The sequence below is a fragment of the Aquarana catesbeiana genome, linkage group LG03 (genome assembly GCF_042186555.1).
Source record: "Aquarana catesbeiana isolate 2022-GZ linkage group LG03, ASM4218655v1, whole genome shotgun sequence".
NCBI lineage: Eukaryota > Metazoa > Chordata > Amphibia > Anura > Ranidae > Aquarana > Aquarana catesbeiana.
The window spans coordinates 86,071,672-86,095,597 of NC_133326.1; the positions used below are offsets into that span (position 1 = coordinate 86,071,672).

Genomic DNA, 23,926 nt, shown 5'->3' on the forward strand with positions numbered 1-23,926 from the left:
ATGTCAACACAGACAATTTGTTTTTTTTTAAGCAGCGTATGGAAAGTAACGTTATAAAAAAAATTCTGATGTAGCCTATAGCTGCTACAGTATAGGAAAAAACAATCTTGATGAAGGCAAGTCATCACAGTGTGTAATATATATGCATGTTCTGTAACTGGTATATTATCAGTCACATATTATTATTATTATTATTATTATTATTATTATTATTATTATCAGTCATTAGTGATATTGATGATCTGTTACTGCCATACAAATCAAAATATTTTTTTTTTTTACTTCTACTATGAACATTTTGCTTTTTTAATATAGGAACTGGAAAACTTTAAGAGAGCACAGAAGCAGTCTGCCAGTAACCAGAGTGCCATCGAAGTTCGCTTAAACAGAGCCCTTGAAGAAGTTGATAAATATAAGATGGAACTCAATAAGCTGAAGCAGGGTAATAAGGTACTCATTTCCTCTTCTTACTTTGTTGGTCTTTTAAAGCGGAACTTCCATATCATTGGTGGATCATGTCACAAAGTGTCATAGTGTTACTGCTGACACATTTGTTGCCTCTTTATTCCTGTACTATTATCTAACGGGTGCCATTTATTTTCCATGTAGCTCAACAACTAGCATAGGTAGTTTTACTCACATTTTCCTTAATTTTTTTTTTAACATAGCCCTTACTGTTTTAATTGCTATAGCCCAGAGGTCTCCAAACTGCGGCCCAGGGGCCGGATGTGTCATTTTGCACGTCTTAATCCAGCCCTTGGAGCACTATTCCTCTGACTGACACCAACAACGGGGCATAATTCCTGTCATCGATACCAACAATAGGACATAATCCCTAACACTGACCCAAACAATAGGGCACTATTTTTCCCACTAACACCAATGATGGGGAACTATTCCTCCCACTGATGCCAACAGCAGAGTAATATTCTTTCCACTGACACCAGTGAAAGGGGCACTATTCCTTCCCCTGATACCAACAATGGGGCACTATTCCTCCCACTGACACCACTAATGGGGCACTTTCTTTATCGTACATTATGGGACACAGAGCCTTAAGTAATTACTTAATGGGTTATAGGCTACCTTCAGGTGTTGACACTGGTTATACCCAATCAAGGAAGTTCACTCCCTATATAACCCCTCCTCCTTCCAGGAGCACATCAGTTTTTTCGCCAGTGTCTAAGGTGTTGGTCACGAGTGAAGATGTGCTCTGAGGAGCTCCAGGAGGGATCCATGCTGGATTTAAATAACCTCCTTAAAGACCAGATCCATCCAAAGTGCTACTAAGGCCTAAAAGGATGGTACCTGGGGCCTTGTATCCGAAGCACAAGGTTTTTCCTGTAATGCCTCTCTTTGTAGGGGTGGACCCCAGGAACCAAGGGCTTAGGTCTTGCTACATTACCTAAAGCTTCCTTATGGGGGGTTTTACAGGTCCAAGGGAGTTGGAACCCCGTTTTAGGGACCCGATCCTTGAAGGTTTGCTAAACACAGCCCGCTGTGATGGGTGAAGGCTGGATTGTCTGTTAATTCAGCAAATCCTGCGGCGGGGATAAGGTAAGGGAAGAAACTTGGATATTAAAAGCACCTATGTATTTCTTCCATTAGGAAAAAAATGTTGTCATGCCTTAAATCTCTACTAGAAGGGAGTCTATGCACATACCTTAATCTGTTGTCTTGACTGTAAAGCTCAGTCCGTGTCTGGTTGCAGCAGCGTGTGGAGGGGGATTTTTTCAAGGTAAAGGAAGTCTGCAAAAAATGTTTTCATTCTCCCCCCTGATGGGACTAGAGGGTTAGGGTGACAGCAGTGCTGTACCCCCCTTATATTACCCCCCCCCCGCCGCGGGGGGGGGGGGGGTTGCGGAGCTCTCGCTAATACCGCTAATTGTTTTACTGTGGCTGATTTCACTGTTTGTGCCTGCTGCTGGATGGGTCCCTGCTCCCCCCCCCCCCCCCCCCCGGTGTTGGGTCGGTGGACCCGAAAACGCCACGCAAAAGCGAGGGAACATTTTAAATGTAAAAAGGGGCAGAATTTTTTCTCAGAGGGGGCGGGGCCTAAGTGCAATGCCGTGAACATCCACGAGGACACACAGCAGGCTAAAAACAAATACAACACAGCTGTGACAGTCTCTCCTCGGCTGACGAGGAGAAAAACAAGCAGCCTGCAACACAAGGACACAAGAGCTGTGGGACATGTGAGTGTTGCAAACGGGCATTCCTGATACAGGAAGGATACCTTTTTCCCAGCACTAGGCTGAATTTTATAGCGTCATGACTATTTTCAGCGATTAGGTGCAATTTGTATAGTTCCTCTGTTTTTGTACTTAGGACTATGCCTACCAAAAAAGACACCACAAAAACCAAAAAAGTAAAGGTTTCACCCCCAGGCGCTAGGATCCCGAGTTGCATTTCCATGCTGTCATCCTCGCCTGAATTGCCAGTTATGGCAAGCCAGGGTGAGCCATTGGAATAAGTTGATGGTGCAACTGCTTCTCACATCTCAGCCCCTGTATACGTGACTGAAGATGTCCTTTCCTCCTCCCTGCAGGGCCTGGAAGAAATATTAGCAGCTTTAATCGCATCCTCCATACAAATGGATAGGAAGTGTGCTAGATCCCCCTCCCCCACTTCAGAACCTTTGCAGGGGAAACAATGGGCACAGGATGAGGTGTTACCCTCAGTCGATCAGGAGGAAAAACAAACCAATGATGATTCCTCTGCGTAGGAAACAATGGTAGATGAGCCTTTCTAAGCCCCTCAATCTGAGAAATTGCTGATACAATCTCTTACGGAGATGGTTCGTTCTACTTTCATGCTACCCCCAAAGGAGTCTCCTGAAAGTTCGGTTTCTTCCTTGGGTTCCTTAAAACCTTCTCAATCTTTGCATGCGTTTCCTGCACATGCATTACTAGAACAGCTTTTTTTTGCTGAATGGGATCACCCGGATAAGCATTTTCTCCCTCCTAAGAGATTTTCAATTCTCTATCCCCTGGAGGAGAAATTCTCCAAAAGATGGAAAATACCAGCAGTTGACGCTACGATTTCCAATGCAAATAAAGGCCTAACTTGTCCAGGAGACAATGCACAGGTGCTTAAGGATCCAACAGATTAGGAGTTGGAAACCCTGTTAAAATCTACTTTTTCCATGGCAGGTGCCATTACTCAGTCTGCAGTTGCTGCAATAAGGGTCTGTCAATCCCTAAGGGACCAATTTAAACAGGCCCTTAGAAAGCATCCTGCACAACAAACTCGGGATTTGGCTGAACTACCAAAAGCATTATGCTTTGCCATAGATGCTATTAAAGATTCTGTTCACCAGGTGTCCCGCCTTACACTTATGCTTGCGCACATGCTTTGAATCCTGTGGTTAAAACATTTGGTCAGCTGAAGCACCATGTAAAGACCTCCTAACTGGGCTCCCTTTTCATGGGGTGCGACTATTTGGAGAAAACTTGGACAAATATATCCAAACAATTTCTAGTGGGAAAAGTACTCTTTTGCCTGTTAAAAGAAAGTATAAACCCCCTTCATTTAAACGGGCTCTTTCCCCTACGCCAGGGGCTTCCGCCTCTAGGCAGGGGCAACGGCCTCCGCCATCAGACTCTAGAGGAAGATCTCAGAGTCAGTCCCGGGCTCAAAAGAAATCCTGGGGTCGGAAACCTGCAAGCCAGAATCCTAAAGCCTCATCATGAAGAGGCAACCCCCCTCACCAAGGTGGGGGGAAGACTTCTGCAGTTTTCAGAAGTCTGAAAAGAAGAAATTCAGGACAGATGGGTCATCTCCACAGTAACGCTGGGGTACAAGCTGGAATTTCGGGACTTTCCACCGCCTCGCTTCCTGAGGTCAAGTATTCCCAAAGATACAGAGAAAAGACAATCTCTATTTTCAGGCACTAGAGCGGTTAATATCTCAGGGAGTGATCATACAGATCCCCACAAAAGAGCAAGGTTTGGGGTTTTATTCAAACTTTTTTATGGTACCGAAACCAAATGGAGATGTCAGACCCATTCTAGATCTAAGAAATCTAAATCAGTTCCTGAAGATCCGCTCCTTTCGCATGGAGACGATCAGGTCAGTAGTTTCTATACTTCTAGGAGGAGAACTTCTGGCATGTCCCTATATTTCCCGCTCATCAAAAGTTTCTGCAGTTTGAACAGCAGCATTTCCAGTTTGTAGCCCTGCCCTTCGAACTAGCCACAGCACCCCGGGTGTTCACAAAAGTGCTGGCCCCACCTCTAGCCAGGTTAAGGACATAACAGTCGTAGCGTACCTACACAATCTATTACTAATAGATCAATCGGTGGCTCATTTGGAGCAAAGCGTACGCACTACAACCAACTATCTGAAGAGTTGGGTTGGATTCTCAACCTAGAGAAATCTTCCTTGAATACCGCTAAAAAGGCTGGAGTACTTGGGTCTGATCATAGACACAGCCCAGGAAAAGGTGTTCTTGCCTTAGGCAAGGATCAACTCCATAAGAGAGTTGGTGTGGATGGTCAGGTCAAATGGCGATCCCTCCATTCGCCTTTGCATGAGGTTGTTAGGAACCATGGTGGCTTCATTCAAAGCAGTTCGCTATGCCCAGTTCCATTTAAGACTGTTGCAAAATAGTATCCTGTCTGCTTGGAACAAAACAATGCAAGCTTTAGACTTGCCAATGCAGCTGTCCCCAAGAGTGTCCCAAAGCCTCACTTGGTGGTTACTAACCCAGAATCTGCTGAAAGGAAAATCCTTCAGACCAGTCATCTGGAAAGTGGTAACTTTCAGGCTGGGGAGAAGTACTAGAAGTACTAGAAAAGACAACTGTCCAGGGACAGTGGTCAAGAACCGAAAAGAACCTTGTCCATCAATATCCTAGAGATTCGGGCAGTACGTCTGGCTCTAAAGGTCTGGACTTTCAGGTTACGGCATTGTCCTGTCAGGATTCAATCCGACAATGCCACGGCTGTGGCCTATATCAATCACCAAGGGGGCACTGAAAGTCTCTCAGCGCAGAGAGAGGTCAACCATATTCTAACCTGGGCAGAAAGGAATGTTTCGTGTCTATCGGCAGTCTTCATTCCGGGAGTAGAGAAACTTACAGATTTCGGGCTGTTTCCAGACATGCGGGACTCCGGATGTAGATTTTCTAGCATCCAGGTTCAACATGAAGTTAGTCAACTTTGTGGCCAGAACAATGGATCCATTCGCATGTGGAACGGATGCGTTGGTGACCCCATGCAATCAGTTCTCACTGATCTATGCATTCCCCCCTATTCAGTTGCTGCCATGACTTCTTTGCAGGATCAAGCTGGAAAGAAAGCCGGTAATTCTGGTGGCACCAGCTAGACATGTGCGCCGTCAATAAATTTGTTTTGTTTCGTTCCGTATTAGAATTGATTCGTAATTCGTGTCGGAAATTTTGTACGAATTTTCGTTAGGTTCGTTAACTTTTCGTAACAATTACGAATGTTCGTTATGATGAATTTATCATTATGAGGGGCTCCCACCATCCCTGTGTTGTGCTGACTTCCTGGGTTTTTAGCTTTTAGGTTTGTTAACTTTTTGTAACAATTACGAATGTTCGTTAGGAATTTGAATACGAAATTCGTAAACGAAATTTCGTATTTTGTACAAAATTCGGAAGCATAGCAATTCGTATTTCAGATCCTCCCAGATGTACAAATTTACGGAAATTCGTACGAATTTTCGATTCGTACGAAGCTAAGTTTAGCACTAAGCTTTTAACTAAGCTATGTCTAGCACCAGCATGGCCCAGAAGGTCATGGTATGCTGAAATCGTAAAGATAGCAGTGGAGGGCCCATGGTCCCTCCCACTACGGCCAGATCTGCTCTCACAGGGACCGATATTCCATGCTTCCTTACTGTCTCTAAATTTAACGGCTTGGCTATTGAAACCCACATTTTGAAGAAACATGGGCTTTCTGGGTCAGTTATCTCTACTATGATTAGTGCAAGGAAGCCAGCTTCCGGAACTATATATTATAGAGTCTGGAGGACTTATGTTTCCTGGTGTGAATCCAAGGGTTGGCATCCTCGGAGATGCATCATAGGCAGAATTCTTGCCTTTCTACAAATAGGGGTAGAAATGAAATTGGCCTTGAGTACTATTAAAGGCCAAGTCTCAGCTTTATCGGTCTTATTTCAAAGACCACTTGCTACTCATTCTTTGGTCTGGGGTTTTATACAAGGGGTGATGTAGCTTATTCCTCCCTCAAACCTCCCTTGAACCCTTGGGACTTGAACTTAGTGTTGTTTGTGTTACAAAAACAGCCATTTGAACCAATACAACATATTCCCCTAGTCCTTCTGACAAGGAAGTTGGTATTTTTGGTTGCTATATCCTCAGCAAGGAGGGTTTCAGAATTGGCTGCTCTTTCTTGTAAAGAGCCATATTTGATTCTTCATGAGGACAGAGTGATGTTATGTCCTCGTCCAGACTTTTTGCCAAAAGTAGTTTCAGGTTTTTACCTGAACCAAGATATTGTCCTGCCATTTTTTTTTTCCAAAACCATGTTCCAGGGAAGAGAAGTCACTACATTGTCTTGATGTGGTGAGAACAGTGAAAATCTATTTAAAGGCAACTGCTCAGATTTGTAAGACGGATGTCTTCTTTATTCTGCCAGTGGGTCCTAAGAAAGGACAGGCAGCGTCAAAATCCACTGTCGCTAAGTGGATTCGGCAAGTGATAATTCAAACTTATGACTTAAGGGGTAAGATTCCCCTGTTTTGAGTTAAAGCACACTCTACCAGGTCGGTTAGTGCTTCTTGGACAGTTGCGTCACCAGGTCTCCATGGCTCAAATCTGTAAGGCCGCAACTTGGTCTTCAGTACATAGATTCACCAAATTTTATCAGGTGGATGTAAGGAGGTATGAGGATATCGCCTTCGGGAGCAGTGTACTGCAGGCAGCAGTATAAGTCCTCAAGTCTGTGGATACCCTGCGGGTTGTCTCTCCCTCCCCTCAAATAGCATTGCTATGGGACGTCCCATTAAGTAATTACTTAAAGTGGAGTTCCACCCACTTTTACAACTCTTCAGCATCCCTCACTAAACTGTGCACTGTAAACGAATTGGATATTTTTAATTTTTTTTTCTCAGCACCTACTGTATATCTGCTATATTCATTTTTCACTTCCTCCTCCCTGGCCGTGGCCCATCGCATCATTTCCTGTTTGCAATGCCTTCTGGGAAGGGGCGGCAACTTCCTCTGACCATGCCGTTGCTATGGAAACCTGACCTGAAACCTATTACACTGCTTGTGCTGCACTGAGCACGTGCGAGATCTGCAAGGATGAGATCCAGGAAGAAACACAGTCTGGCTTCAGATGCCCACATTTAAGATGGCTACGGCCTGCTGTAAGTTTATAAAGTAAAAAACTACTGCTATAAACTAACAAAACAGACCTTAGTTTACAGACTAACTTTACTAGAATACATTAAACTTGTGTATTATAGGGGTATTTTTATTTAAAAAGTATCATTTCGGCCGGAACACCACTTTAAGGCTCTGTGTCCCATGATGTACGATAAAGAAAATAGGATTTTTATTACAGCTTACCTGTAAAATCCTTTTCTTGGAGTACATCATGGGACACAGAGGTCCCGCCCCTCTTTTTTTGGGATTAAGTATATTGCTTTGCTACAAAAACTGATGTGCTCCTGGGAGGAGGGGTTATATAGGAGAGTAAACTTCCTTCATTGGGTATAACCAGTGTCAACACCTGAAGGTGGCCTATAACCCATTAAGTAATTACTTAAGGCTCTGTGTCCCATGATGTACTCCAAGAAAGGGATTTTACACTTAAGCTGTAATAAAAATCCTATTATTCCTTCCCCTGATACCAACAATGGGGTAGTATTCCTCCCACTAATACCAATGATGGGGCATTGTTTACTCCCAATAATGCCAGGGCATGTTCTACTCACACTGGCCACAGTCCGGCCCCCTTAAAGTCTGAAGGACAGTAAACTGGCCCTTTGTTGCATACAAATAGGTGGCTCAGAGGGTTGGATGTGTCATTGCCATCATCCCTTAGAAGATTAGAAACACATGTATACCTCAATGTGGGATTTTGAAGGCAATGTAGTAAAGAAAAAAATTATATTTAAAAAGAATAATTTATTGATACATAGAAAATATATAACACATACAAAATGCTTTTGGTGATCATGCGATTAAAAAGAACCATCAAACATGAAATGGACTGAGAGCTAAAGCTCCTACATTGTGATACATCCTGCTACAAGATACAATCACCACCTATAGCAGTGCGATGGCGTCAAGTAGCGATATTCCAACGCGCTTCAACTTATAGCATCAAAAAAAGTTTTCCTCAGGGAGAGATTGCATCATGTTCTAAAGTTTCAAAAAATAACAATGTTACATAATAAATAAATAAATATATATATATATATATATATAATATCACATATATGTCATTAAACGCATACATTCAATAAACGCAACTTACATTTTTCATGTAGCTGCAGGAATGCAGGAAAGCCTGTGGTGACGAGCCTGGGTTGTAGAGTACCTCTTGGTTGGAAGCCGAATGGAAATTGCTGCCATAAGCCGTCCCTGGCGTCCTAATAAAGGGATGTGGGCGTGGCTAAGCTCTGGGCGTCGCATCTCCATAGCGACGCCCCACCACCAATTGGTGCAACCGTGGGAGGCGCGGTGCCGACAAAGCGGCATCCCGCCCCTCAGATGAAGGGTATGGGTGTGACCGAGCTCCGGGCGTCGCATCTCCATGTCAACACCCAATCGCTCATTAATACCAATGTGAGGGGCGCGGTGTCGGCAACGCGACGTCCCGCCCCTCGATAAGGGCTCCACGCCCCACATCCCCATATCCTATGGGGTGTGGGTGTGGCTCACCGAGACAGGGGAGGGAAGCGTCGCATCGCCTAGGCGACGGCGCACATTTCCACTGTCTGTCGGCGGCGCGTGCAGCGTCAAAGTTATGACTGAATGCTGCCGTGACGCCGTTTCTCCTAGGAATATAAAAAATAAGTATAGAAGACACCCGGATGCAGCGAAACAACCATATCACGAGTGAGCGGAAGCTGATCTAGCTGTGACATGGGGACACAAACCCCACTGCTACGCAAAAATATTAAAGAATTAATTAGTTCCTGCTCCATGGTTTAGTGGGACATGATACATAAACAAAATGAAAGAAAGTGGGAATCATTATGTCAACTTAAAACGTTGTATATCAAAAAACCAAAAGAAATAACACCATTGGGAATTATTTTAGGTTCCCTATGTGGGATGCCTAGACCCTTTAGACGGTCCGTATCTCCCTTTGCTTCAACCATAGAAGCTTGGGAGGAGAGGGCCTATTAGGACTAATAACCACCGACACAGTAAGAAACCCCTGGCCCAGAATAATAATCGGAGTCCAGGGGTACCTAGGCCACGGTATTTCTAGCATGGCCCCCCTGTGCCGGGTAGGAATGAGAGGACAGAAAGGACAACCATATATGGAAACCTATAACCTTAGCACTGGGAAGCAAATATAAAAATTGTTATTATTGAAGTGCATTAACAATGACAATGAATATACTGTAATCATGTCAATAGGTGAAAATTATGACGTTATCCGACCTACGATTTGGGCAAAAAGAAAGACCCAAGGACAATACTTCCTGTTCTGCTATTGTTTGTTTGTGGGAAGAAAGATTGATGACATTTAACTTTCATTCAGGGGTGGGACTATTGTTGGTATCATTGATGACAAATCACCAGAGAGATTGAAAAAATGGAAAAACACACCACTAAAAGCAATTTGAATTTGGAACACCAAAAGGCCTTGAACACCCTAAAGAACAACACGGATATTAGGATCAAGGCATCAGACAAGGGGGGAACATTGTCCTCGTGGACAATGTCAAATATGAAAAAATGTGTTTTAACATACTCAACAACACTAAATGTTATAAAAAAATTTCCCCGGCCGCGGTGGACAAATTCAATCAGGAATTTTTCTCCTTAGTGGACAAATCCCTGAATGAGGGGGTAATAGACAGAGATATGTGGGATTTCATACGAACTCGGCACCCACGCCAGCCCACCTTCTATGTACCTGCCGAAGGTACATAAAAAGCTCAATGATCCTCCAGGGAGACCGATTATCTCTGGAAATGGTTCCATCACAGAAGGAATCAGCCAAATTATGGACCAATATTTTAGACCTCACGTTATGGACCTACCTTCATATAGAAGAGACACAATACATTTATTACAAATTTTGGACAATTTAACTATTCCCAGCTCGGCCATACTTGTTACAATAGACGTGGAATCCCTCTACAATAGTATCCCACATGATTTGGGTATTGCAGCTATCGAATGGGTTTTGAAATAAAGGGCAACTACGGACTGGAAATGTAATGCTTTCATTTTGTCAATGTTGGAATATAATATAATGAGCGATGGGGCGTTGCCATGGAGATGCAACGCCCGGAGCTCGGTCACACCCACACCCCTCATCTGAATGGCGGGATGCCGCTTTGTCGGCACCGCGCCTCCCACGGTTGCACCGATTGGACGCCCAGAGCTTAGCCACGCCCACATCCCTTTATTAGGATGCCAGGGACGGCTTTTGGCAGCACTTTCCATTCGGCTTCCAACCGAGAGGTACTCTACAACCCAGGCTCGTCACCACAGGCTTTCCTGCATTTTTTTACAAGACCCATATTCTACTACACGAGAAGGCAACTTTATATACGCTCTAACCGTAAAAGCCTCAGAGAATATTGGTCTCTGAAAGAATCTTATTCTTATCACTATTTTCCCAAAAACTTTTTGTTTTTCTAGAAACTTTACTTATTGGCTGCCTATGATTGGTGTTTTTCTCAAAATATATTCTGCCGTCCTGTAGAGGATTTTGGACAGCATGGGCAACAAATGTTGGAGACACTTCCTTTCTTTTTAAGCATTGGGAATGCACTTTTCCTGCAGCTACATGAAAAATGTAAGTTGCGTTTATTGAATGTATGCGTTTAATGACATATATGAGAGATATATATATATATATATATATATATATATATATATATATATATATATATATATATATATATATATAGTATGTAACATTGTTATTTTTTGAACCTTTAGAACGTGATGCAATCTTTCCCTGAGGAAGACTTTTTTTGATTCTATAAGTTGAAACGCATTGGAATATCGCTACTTGACGCCATCACACTGCTATAGGTGGTGATTGTATCTTGTAGCAGGATGTATCACAATGTAGGAGCTTTAGCTCCCAGTCCATTTCACGTTTGATGGTTCTTCTTTTTAATCGCATGATCACCAAAAGCATTTTGTATGTGTTATATATTTTCTATGTATCAATAAATTGTGTTTCTAACTGGCCCTTTGTTTAGAAAGTTTGGAGACCCCTACTCTAGCACCACCTTGCATTGACTGTCAAAGGTAACTTGAAGTTTAAATAAATTAAAACCTAATGCATTTATGAGAGGAACTAAAAACAACTATTTTCACTTCTTCAGCACTCCATTTTCATCAGGAGGGTAGGACTGACAGCTTATAAGATAACACCTGTACCTAAAAAACGGAGAGGTGTGAATGCAGCCTTAAAGGATCAGTTTTATCAAGGCTGATAATTTTATTTTTTGTAAAGGCTGTAGAATTAAAGGATAGGTTCACCTTTAGGAGCATGGTACATGTTACACCTGTATTTAGGGTGTATCTTGTAACATGCTTCTATTCACATGGCTCCCACCGCCAGAACCCCCTCCCTGCTGTCACATTTCAAAATCAGAATGACTGTGCAGGGCTCTGTCCACACAGCTACATCATTCATTCACAGCAATCTATGAATGAGGAAACTACAAGTCTCATCTTCCACCACAGCAGATGGCTTGTAGTTTTAAATAAACTGCAAGGTGGGGAGCTGATGAGTGTGCTTATAGTTCATTCACAAGCTTTGCAGCTTTCAAACTGAAAGTCCTACAGAGGTACGGGCAGAAAGCTGTAGGAAGTGTCTGCAGGAGCCTGACTTTGTACCTATGATCCACTGATCATGGGTGCAATGCACTCTTTTTTCCCACATAAATATATGCGTTTATAATTTTTTTGCGCAAAGGTGAACTTGGCCTTTAAACCATGTGCCAATTTCTTTGTTGTGAGTTCCTAGGTATGCACTTTTTGCTTTACCTTTGAGGGGTTCTCTTTGTTGGATTTCTTATGTACTTCTAGGTGGACAAGTCTGGAAGTCTAGCAGGGAGCTCTCACTGTTGGTTTATCAAAGACTTATACGAATTGACTCTTACCACCTATGTATAAAATACAATTTTTGAGTAGATTGACTTCTTAGAGCTGAACTCCTGGAAAAGTAAAAATGCCCCCCTGCACATGTCAACTGCTCAATTCTGTCTAAGGGTTTGGAAAATAACTTTTACTTACCTGATTCTCTGCTCACACAGCCTCCTCTATGTTGCCAGACTGGTCCCAGCAGTCCGTTCTTCCCTACACTCTGGCAGTCTAACGTCCTCTGATGTCACACTGACATGCACTGGACATGAGGATGCTGAGGAACAGTCAATGCCGGAGTATGGGGGAGCACTTTCTGCTGGGGAAACTTTCTGCTGGGATCTGGTAAGTAAAAATGCTTCTTCTATCCCCATAGACAGGGACAAGCAAGGAGCATTTTTCCATTTTCTGGATTTAGGCTTTAAATTGCTGCATGTAGACCAGTTACCATTTTCATAGATTTACTTTAGTGTAGCTGTAAAACGTCACCATCCTTTAAAAGAATAACATTTTTTATTTTTATTAAATCAGTCCAGTGTCCTTACTAGACTTTTTTTTTTTTTTTTTTTTTAAAGAACATTGTTTTAGTTATCCTTGACCTGTGACCCTTCTGTATATTAGCTGAGGTATAAAAATGTTTGTTTCACAATTGCTCCAGATGTGTATTGTGTTTATGACGTCTACAAATAAGACAAAAGATATCCAGCTGATACAGCAATAAAGCAGATGCCTGGCTTTAATCTGTGCACAGATTGCATTTTCCCCTAGTTGTCTTTGTCTAATTTGTCAGGGTAACATACAGCAGAGTCTGAGGCTTCTAAATTGGTTTAAAAAAAAAAAAGGATTACGATAGTTATGGTAGAATAACATAAAGAAAAAAAGTTTAGGATTTTCTTTAATAAAAATTCAAAGGGCAGAAATGGGTATTGTGTAGCATCCAATTATAGATGCCTTATATTAGTCTGACTGCACAAATTTGATGAACGCTAATTCCTTATTGGTCATTAGGGACTGGCGTGCAGTTCCAGTGCACTCATGCGTTTTTTGCATGTTTTTTCACTGCTTCCATTGAAGTCAATAGGGCCAAAAATGCCCCATTCTGCTTCAAAAGTAGCCCATACTGTATATCTTTTGGAGCTTCAGGCATTAAGCTACATGTGCCTGAATACTGAAATGTGAACAGGAACAATTTAAAAGCTTGGCATTTGGATTCTTGCGCATTTTGGAGCTTCGAGGTACAACGCACAGGTGTGAATGGCAAATTATGGTATTGATACAAGCTATTTAACCAGGATTTTTTTCTCAGAGCAAAGGTGCAGGAACTCACCCCCCTCTCCTAGGTTACTCTAGTCTCCGCCCCCTACCCGCCCATAGAACCACCCCCCTTTAGAGAACATGGAACCAAGTATAATTTGGGGGGCTATACAAGTAATTTGTATAGAATTTGTTAATAAAAAGCAAAGCATGAGCTCATCCCTACTGGTACAGCTCTAAGCACCCATGTGAATGAGCCCTTAGACCCCTTTCACACTGAAGCATTTTTCAGGCGCTAAAGGGCTTAAAATATCCCCTGTAAAGCACCTGAAAAATGCCTCCCCTGCCACCCCAATGTGAAAGCCCGAGTGCTTTCACACTGGGGTGCTGCGCTGGCAGAACGTTAAAAAAAAGTCCTGCAAGCAGCATCTTTGGGGCAGTGGAGGAGCGGTGTATACACCACTCCTCCACCGCCCCTGCCTATTGAAATGAATGGGCACTGCTGCTGAAGCGCCTGCAAAGCGATTCGGCAGCGGCGCTACATGGGCGCTATTAACCCTTTCTTTGCCGCTAGCGGGGGGTTAAAAGCACCGCTAAAACTAGCGGTGTTTTACCACTAACGTGGCCCCACTGATAGTGTGAAAGGGCTCTTATTGCAAGAATAGATCCCTTCAGCAACAATAGACAGACCATACAATGGTCAGCTTTTATTCATTTATGTATTAATTACAGGTACTTTATATAGTGCCAACAATTCACACACACACACACACACACACACACACACACACACACACACACACACACATATATATATATATATATATATATATATATATATATATATATATATATATATATATATATATATATATATATATAATATAATTGTACATTCACATCAGTCCCTGCCCTCAAGGAGCTTACAGTCTAGAGTCTTTAACTCACATTCATACATAATCATACATACACATACTAGGGCCATTTTAGACAGGAGCCAATTAACCTACAAGCCTGTCTTTGGAGGGTGGGAGGAAACTGGAGTACCCGGAGGAAACCCACGCATGCACAGGGAGAACATGCAAACTCCAGGCAGGAAGTGCCATGATTGGGATTCGAACTGACAAACCTAGTGCTGTTAGGTGGAAGTGCTACCTACTATGCTACCCATGTAAAAACGTTAGTTTCAATCGTTTCTATTGGTATTTTGAAAAAGTGCACAGTAAATGAACACTGTGCAGAGCAGCAAACAATCCTTGCATGCTCTGAATCATACAACAAGAATTAGTACAAAAATGAGGGGAGGAGAGTAGGAAACGTCAGGGGAAGATCTTGGTAAACTGATTAGGTCTTCAATAAGGCCACGGTGAAACATATGGGCATCAACAGAAATAAACATATAAGCTTTGGGTTATGAACATAGTACATTATGAAGACATCATTATTAACCCTGACAGGTAGCTGACATGATTATTTCCCTGTGTATCAGAATAAGAATCAATAAGGGCAGGAAGATCCTGAGGTTGAGACTGAAACATAATCACTGTAAGTAGGCCCTCAAAAATAATAGAGGGTTCTAGTCCAGTGACCACATCTCTCTAAATATTTTCCCCTGTAGGGGGCTCCAATCCCTCAACTATAACAAAAAATCATTCTAGTAGGAAGAGAGAAAGAGAAGAGAAAAAAAAAGTGTGTGGGGGGGGGGGAAGAGCAGTTAGATTCCTAGATCAATTGGGATCAGAGGAACAATAGAAATGGTAAAGGAGGAAAGAGGAAAGAAGAAGAGGATTCTCCAGTCATTATTGGCTTCAGTCTCCTGGTTCCTGCAAATAATCCAGCCAAGGATACCAAAGGATACCAAATTTTGTCAAAGTTTGTTTGATATTCCCTATCTTTTCGTGCAACATGATCCCCCATGTAAAAACTTTTAATCCCGAAAGTAAAAAAAATTCAATAAAAAAGCTGTTGCTGTAAGTGCTTAAAGTGTTATCTGGAGTTCGGCTTTAATTTGTTAAGTTCCTCTAATCTACTAGTTCATCTAATACTACCCCATACTGAATGCTGTTATCCAAAGGTGTGTTCATTGCTCCTCCATCCAGAGCGGTGACACCCTAAAACAGGAAGTGTGTTACAGTTTGGATCACCAGGTGAAAATAAAGGTAAAAATCCTAAAAAAAAAGGAAAACAAATGCAGCCATTACATCTAAGGATTAGTAGCCTGCAATATATTACATTTTTGTTTTAACAAGGCATCATCTTTCCATCACACTGTTAAAATCAAAATGAAATGAAATGCTAAAGTTCATCTGAACTGGTCACCCATGTAAGGAAAGTGCTGATCATATAGTCCAGAGCTGTACCAGAATTTGACAATGGGTACTGGATGTGTTCCTGCAGTAGTTGCATATACAAGCCTTTTACGCAGGCCTTAACAAAACCAGGTCCCATGCCCTGTTTTGCTTTGCTAGTGGAGTGAACTTGCCAAGAAATTTTTGTTCTAGTAAAAGCAGCTGTTTGGGTCATGTACATACACTACCAGGTCACACAAGACTGCTCAAATAGACCGAGCTCTGCCACTTCCAACAGACAAGACCTCATAGCGATCAGCTATTAAGTGTGTGCTGGGCAGGCCCAATGTGTTGCACAGCGTTGTGTAAACTGGTAATTAATACAAATGTTAACTAGAACATGCATTCACTCCACATGCAAGGCAAAACTGTCCGGGCACTTGGCTTGCCTTAAAGCAGTTATAAACTGTGGACGTTGCAAAAAAAAAAAAACCCCAAAAAATCTTGCATTGCATACAAGCACATTATAAAATACTCACCTTGGAACGAAGCCCTCCAGCGCTGTAATGTCACCACTGAGAGGGCTGACATGTTCCCCCGGTCTTTCTTCCAAGTTCGCTCGCTCTGGCTATGTGATTGGCTGGAGCCGCAATGACGTCACTCCCACGCATGTGCGCGGGAGCCCTCGGTTCTGGGACAAAGCTTTGAAATTCCGGCACGGTATGGGTATCCTGGGCATTCGTCCCTGAGCGCATACTGCCCTAATCCTTACTACTGTTAGGTGCACAGTCAAGACACGGCACCTGTCAGCCCCTTTGACAGGCTGCCAGCAGCAGGGCTGCATGGAGCACCTCTGCCTGCAGGTAGATGCCAGAACTCAATGCACTGGGGCTAAACATCCAGTGTTCGTGGGACCTTTACTATTTTGCACTCATCATGAATAATGATACAGATAAAGTAAAATGGGCTACTTTAATAGAGAGTTTGGAAATGGCACCTCCATGTTTACCTCTCATATACATTGTGGTTGTTTAATAAAGTTTACAGACACAGGTCCTTTTCACATTTGTTTCTTTAAATAAAGATGTTATTTTTTTTTTATTTTTTTAACCTGAGTAAACCACCAACATGTAATAGTTGTACTACAATATTATGGTGTTCATTTTATTTTCTACTCCCTGAACCATAGGAGTAACCTACATTGTGCTGTCATTGTGTATACTGTTTACAGCATTTCCAGGTGGCAGACTGTTATAAAATGGAATTTTACTAATGCAGCACTGCTCCTTTCTCCCAGGATACTGCTAATCAAGAGCGCAGAAAGATTGATGAACTAAAACTGGAAAACAAGAAGCTGGAAAAACAAAAAGCAGATTTGATGGCTGGATTTAAGAAACAAATTAAACTTATAGACATTTTAAAAAGACAAAAGGTGAGCGTGTTATATATACTTAATGAGAAAATACATGAGGAAATGTATGGAGATCTCCCAGCATATTGGGTATGATGCGCTTAGTATGGCATTATTGTCAACTGCCCATACTTCTCGTTTGTCTCCTCACTTCCCAGCCAGGGGTTAGAGAACGAAGGAGGGAGGACCTGTTATTCGTCTCTGTGCATCCTGGCTTGTTTATAGATTTGGCAAGAACATGGAATAATTTTTGCAAGGTTTACCGTATATACTGGAGTATAAGTTGAATTTTTCAGCCCTTTTTTTTGGGCTGAAAGTGCCCCCCCCCCCCGATCAGCGTGTCATGCAGGCAGATGGCGGCCAGCGTGTGATAATACCGTTCAAAGGCTATTCCAGCTTTCAAAAGCCGTGCCTCCTGCTCGTCTGTGATAGGCTGGACACTCCATTTCCCAGCTGTCACTGTACAGCCTATCACGGACATTCTCTCATCCTCGTCCATGGTATGCGAATGAGAGAATGTCTGTGATAGGCTGACTGCTGAGTATTCTGCCTATCACAGATGAGGAGGAGGCGCAGCTTTTGAACAGTGGAATGGCTGCCCAAGTGTATTATCACACGCTGATCGGAGGATGGAGATCGCCACAGGGAGGTTGCACAGGACACAGGTAGGCTGCACAGGGACACAGGACACATGCACACAGGACACAGGACACATGTACAGGACACAGGACACATACACATGTACAGGACACATGCACAGGACACAGGGACACATGCACAGGACACAGGGAAACATACACTTGTACAGGACACATACACATGTACAGGACACATACACATGTACAGGACACATGCACATGTACAGGGCACATGTACAGGACACAGGACACATGCACAGGATACAGGTAGGCTGCACAGGACACAAGGAGGCATGCAGCTGCAGATGGACATTGTTGACCCTCTTTTTCCACTTACAGTAGCTGCTGCATTTCTCACCCTCGTCTTATACTCGGGTCAATACGTTTTTTCCAGTTTTTTGTGGTAAATTAGGGGCCTCGATTTATACTCGGATCGACTTATACTCGAGTATATACGGTATATTGCTGTCTATGTCTCCTTTTTAGAAAATGCAGATACATTAATAGAGGGGGCTCTCTTGCTGTAAAATTAGGATTTTTGGTTTACCTGTAAAAATTATTTTCTTGGAGTTCATCACAGGACACAAAGGACTTAATATTAACCCCTTCGCGACTAAGGGTAAAACAAATCTAAATGCCTAAGCACAATTTTGAAACGTTGACGTGTAATTAAAACTGTACTGCATTTTTTTCAGGACAAATTGAGCTTCCTTTTGGTGGTAAATGGTAATGAGCATCTCCTGTTGTTGTTTTTTTTTTTTTTTTTTTTTTTTTTTATCAAAGGAAAGCTGTCCCAAAATAGTAAATAAAAAAACATTTTTTTATTAAATTTAATGGTATATTTCTTTCTATTATTATAACCTACCACCAATGAAAAAACCCAAATGTAATTCTCCTGCTCCTGACGATCGCAGCGATACCCTATATGTGTATGTTAGTTGTTGTTTGAATAATAGTGCCCATTTTGCTTTTTTTACCCTACCTAAAACACACGGACGCTGATACAAAAAGTAAATAAAAATCCTGTCCAAAAAATAAATACTGACCCTCAATTTGACCCTGACCTTGACCCAAACACTAAACCTGGCACTGACCTAGATCAAACCTTGATCCTAGGTTTTTTTTAATTATTTTTTTATACAAACTTTATTTTTTTCTCTCTGCAAGGAGAGAGAAAGATACTAAGACCCCTTTCACACTGGGGCACTTTGCAGGCGCTACAGTGCTAAAAATAGCGCCTGCAAAGCGCCCTGAAAGAGCCGCTGCTGTGTCTCCAGTGTGAAAGCCCCGAGGGCTTTCACACTGGAGCGGTACGCTGGCAGGACGGTAAAAAAAGTCCTGTTAGCAGCATCTTTGGAGTGGTGAAGGAGCAGTGTATACACCGCTCCTTCACCGCACCTGCCCACTATACCCACTATACCGCTGGCTGCAGCAGCGCTTTGCGGTTGTTTTAACCCTTTCTCGGTCGCTAGCAGGGGGGTAAAACGTCCTGCTAGCGGTTGAATACCGGCGCTAAAAATAGCGCTGTTTTACCGCCGACGCCGCCCCTGCCCCAGTGTGAAAGGGGCCTAATTATGTCTTCTCTATTCACGGGGGCTGGCTTCACAGTGACTAATCACAGCGATCAGGTGACCCGCAATCAGGAGATCCGGGTCCCAATCATTATTATGGGGCCGGGGGCTTTTCATGAGTTATGCGGCCCCATGGAAAAAAGCCCAGTCCAGTGGGGCAGCATATTTGCATACGCTCAGCGTGAAGGGGTTAATGACTACATGGGTTATGCTACCACCTTCAAGTGAATGGACTGGCCAGAAAAGGCAGCATCTAGGCATAAGCTCTTCCCGCTCAGCTAAGCCTCATTTTGTAGCAAGCAATGAGGAACAGACATGAAGGGAGGGATCTCTGTTCCGTCTATTACCTCTACTAGGATTTGACAGGTAAACCAAAAATCCTAATGTCCTAACAACTTCAATACTGGGCACTTTCACTCCCTTCCTGCTCAGGACAATTCAGCGCTGTTGAATGACAGTTGTGCAGTCATGCAACACTGTACCCAAATAAAATTTTCATCATTTTCTTGAGACAGAGCTTTCATTTGGTGGTATTTAACCACTTCCAGACCGCCCACCGCACATATACTGCGGCAGGGTCGGCCCTGCTGTACAAACCGATGTACCCGTTTGTTGGTCTGTGCATTAGATACAGCAGGTGTGTCACTTAGAGTCAGATTTGTCCACCGCAATGTTGCAGTCCCACTAAAAATCGCAGATCGCCGCCATTATTAGTAAAAACAATAAAAATAAAAAGTCCCTAAATCTTTCCCCTATTTTGTAGATGCTATAACTTTTGCGCAAACCAATCAATATACGCTTATTGCATTTTTTTTTTTACCAAAAATATGTAGCGGAATACATATTGGCCTAAATTGATGAATACATTTGTTTTTCTATATATTTTTTTTGGATATGTATTATAGCAGAAAGTAAAAAATATTGTTTTTTTTTCAAAATTGTCGGTCTTTTTTTGTTTATAGCGCGACAGATAAAAACTGCAGAGGTGATCAAATGCCACCAAAAGAAAGCTCTATTTTTGGGAAAAAAAGGACATCAATTTTGTTTGTGTACAATGTCACACGACTGCGCAATTGTTGGTTAAAGCAACGCAGTGCCGTATTCGCAGAAATGGCCTGGTCATTAAGGGGCTGAAGTGGTTACTCAGCACTGGGTTTTTTATTTTCTGCTGAAAAAAATTTTTGCTCTGAAAATTTTGAAAAAAAAAAAGTTGTTCTTAGTTTCTGTTAGAAAATTTTGTAAATAAGTAATTTTTCTCCTTCACCAATGTGCACTGATAAAGCTGCACTGATGGGCACTGTTGAGGGGGCACTGACTGGCATCGCTGCTGGGGCTGCACTGATAATCGGTGCCCTGATTATCTGTGCAGCTCTCCCCTGTGAGGAAATGCTGCTGATCGGCTCTCCTCACATGCTGTCAGTGTGAGGAGAGGAAAGCTGATAACCAGCATTTCCTTGTTTACATGTGATCAACTGTGATTGGACACAGCTGATCACATGGGTAAAGAGCCTCGTCATTGGCTCTTTATGGAGATCGGTGATGCGCCGTGTCCCAGAAACACAGAGCGCTGCTGATCGCCGCGCTGTGTGCCCTCCGCGGCGAGAGTGGGATAAGGTCATATGTCATTCCAGAACGAGAGAGCCACCTTGCACCTGTCATTTTACTATATGGCCCGCAGGAGATGGTTAATCGTACATAACAGAACACCTATTTACGATTACTTGGAATTTCCCAAAGCAATGAACATGAGGGGTGGGTAGTAGGAAGTCCAAACATACCCAAAAGCCTGAAATGACCTGGACCTCACTGCAAAGCTGCTTGCATAACCTTTTGCCCAAAACTGGCAGAACTTAGTAGGTGTGTGAAGAGAAGACCAGGTAGCAGTCTTACAAACTTGAACAACAGAAGCTTAATGCTGAATCGCTTAAAAAGTACTTACACCCCTGGTGGAATGAATCTTAACAGGGAAAGGAGGAGTCTTGCCCTTCATAACATAAGCTTGAGAAATGAGCTGATGAATTCACCTAGAAATAGTTGAGAAGCAGTCTGACCCTTGCAAGGTCCCTCAGGTAGAACAAACCGGGAATCTGCATTTCGAAATAAAGCTGAACAGTTTGAACAACATCCAAAGAGTAACACATCTTCTCCTTAAGATCCTTATGATTAGGACAAAAAATTTGCAACACACTGTCCTGTGGAACAAAAACCACCTCAGGTAAAAAAAATAGGACCACCTTTTATCCTGGTTAAGTACATTCCTTGCAAAAAAAGCACAGCCAACTCTGAGACCCTGTGAGCCAAAGTAATGGCAAGAAAACATTCTTACATGTCAAGAGCAGCAAGGGCATCTCTTAAAGAGGTTCAAAAGGAAAAGTCTGCAACAAGTTAGGTGGGCATGCACAGTGGAACAATTTTATGTGAAACCCTGCACACTGGCTTTTACAAAGGAATGAGTCTCTGAAACAGAACAGCCAAGGCCAAAAGGCCAAGATCTGTTCCTTGAAGGAATTTAAAGCCAGAGACAGATCCACACCAGACTGGAGAAAACCCAAAATGCGCCCCACAGCATATTGTCAGGTATGAAACTTGCAAGCCTCACACCAGGCGGGAAAAAAAGCTTTTCAAATATGGTGGTACAACTTCCTGGAGGTTGACTATCCTGCCTTGAGGAAGATCGGGATTCCAGAGTCAGAAATACCCCTATCCCTCAGGAAGTGGTCTTTAACAGCCATGTCATCAAAACCAGCAACCGCAGGATGGAAGATTGCACCCTGTGACAGCAAATTTGTCTGATCTGGAAAAACCCACAGCTCATTTGCCAAGAGATTTGATATCTGCATATCACATTCTTCATGGTCAAGTGAGTGCGATCAGAATCACCAGATTGCCCTCTACCTTTACCCTGCACATCAAGCCAAGAAGAACATGGAGTGAAGAGAAAGCATAGATCAAGGAAAACCAATCCCAAGGAGTCACTATGACATTTACTGCAAATGCCTGAAGGATCCCTGCTTTTGTAAACAAACCTAGTTTGCTAGTTTCTAGTTTGCTGATTAATCTGGACACCAAGAGATCTAAATCCAGTGTTCCCCACTGCAGACCAATCTCTGCACACAATTCCTGGGTAAAGGGTCTATTGTCGCAGATTCATCTGCTGACAGCTGAGAAATTCCACCTGCCAATTTTACATGCCGAGACTGTGCATGGCATACAGAGTTTGAACATAAAGTTCTGCCCAGGATAAGATCAGGTTTAACTTCATGTCCTTTGATTTATGCCACAGCCATGACATTGTCCAACTGTAACCTGATGGGGGCATCCGTTGGCAAGACCTTCCAATTCAAAGGAAGGATATCACAGCCTCTGTAAGGGTATCCACCATTCCAGAGCTGACCGGGTGTTTGTCCTATGCCAACATGATATGATATTGACCTGAAGAGCTCTGGAGTTAGAAACTAGGCATACAGGGCCACATCTAAGGTGGCTACCTTCTTCCCCAGCACCCCCTTGCAGGCCTGAACCAAGGGACTTTCCAACGATTTCAAGGACTCCACCTCTCCAGATGTGGTGTTGAAACCAAGACAACTTCTGAAAGTTTAGCGCCCAACCAAACCTTTCCAAGACCTGTAACATCTGATAGACATGGGCTGTCAGCTTCGGATCCATCCCATTACTCGCTACGTTTTCCCAGGTTCCTTACAATGGGAATACCCCAGGTTCCCAACAATCCCAAAACCAGAGCAAAAACTTTGGTAAGCAATCAAGGGGCAGTGGACAGGCCGAAAGGCAAAGCCATAAAAATGATAGTGATGAACCTCCACTGTGAATCGCAGAAACTGTTGGTGAGGCCAGAGAATCGTGATGTGTAGGCATAATATCCACTAGGACGTCCCCCTGATGAAGCAAAACAATCGCTGATTGAGTGGTTTCTATCCTCAATTTCTGTACTTTAAGGAACTTGTTAAGACCCTTGAGGTACAGAATAGGCTGGGTATCTCTGTTTGGCTTAGGAACTGTAAACGGGTTGGAGTAGAAGCCATGAGAACTCTCCCCCCTCTGGTACAGGTATGATGCAATATAAAATGCTATTTTTTGGAGCTCTAAAGAAACTTTTGAGACCATAAAGTGTGGAGAGAGAAAGCGGCGAAACTCCAGCTTGCAGCCTCTGGACACCATGCTACAGACCAAATCGTCTGTAACTTCTTGAGCCCAGGTGACTGCAAAGACCAATAGATGTCCCCCTACTCGTGCAGGTTGCTTCCAAGGATGGTCCAAACAAGCATTTGCCCTCAAAGAGCAGCCTCTCGATACCAAAACTTGAGCCATAGGGTTCTTCTAATGTGGACAGACATGGTGCCCACCTTTTTGAAAAATGCTGTATGGAATCCTCCAAGGCATCCACCAAGAAAAGCTCAGATTTCTTGGAATGCTTTCTGTAAAGCTCAGATTTCTTGGAATGCTTTCTGTAAATTATACCC

At 42.9% G+C, this 23,926-nt stretch overlaps 1 protein-coding gene across 4 annotated transcripts in view; it reads left to right on the forward strand.

Moving 5' to 3' along the window:
- The window catches only part of TEX9 (testis expressed 9), a 126,211-nt gene that overhangs the window by 88,092 nt on the left and 14,193 nt on the right, over positions 1-23,926 (forward strand). For all 4 annotated transcript variants that reach the window (XM_073618776.1, XM_073618778.1, XM_073618777.1 and 1 more), the window contains exons 10-11: positions 316-450; positions 17,126-17,260. In XM_073618776.1, coding sequence (XP_073474877.1) covers positions 316-450; positions 17,126-17,260 — 270 coding nt within the window. The remainder of the gene's footprint in view (positions 1-315; positions 451-17,125; positions 17,261-23,926) is intronic.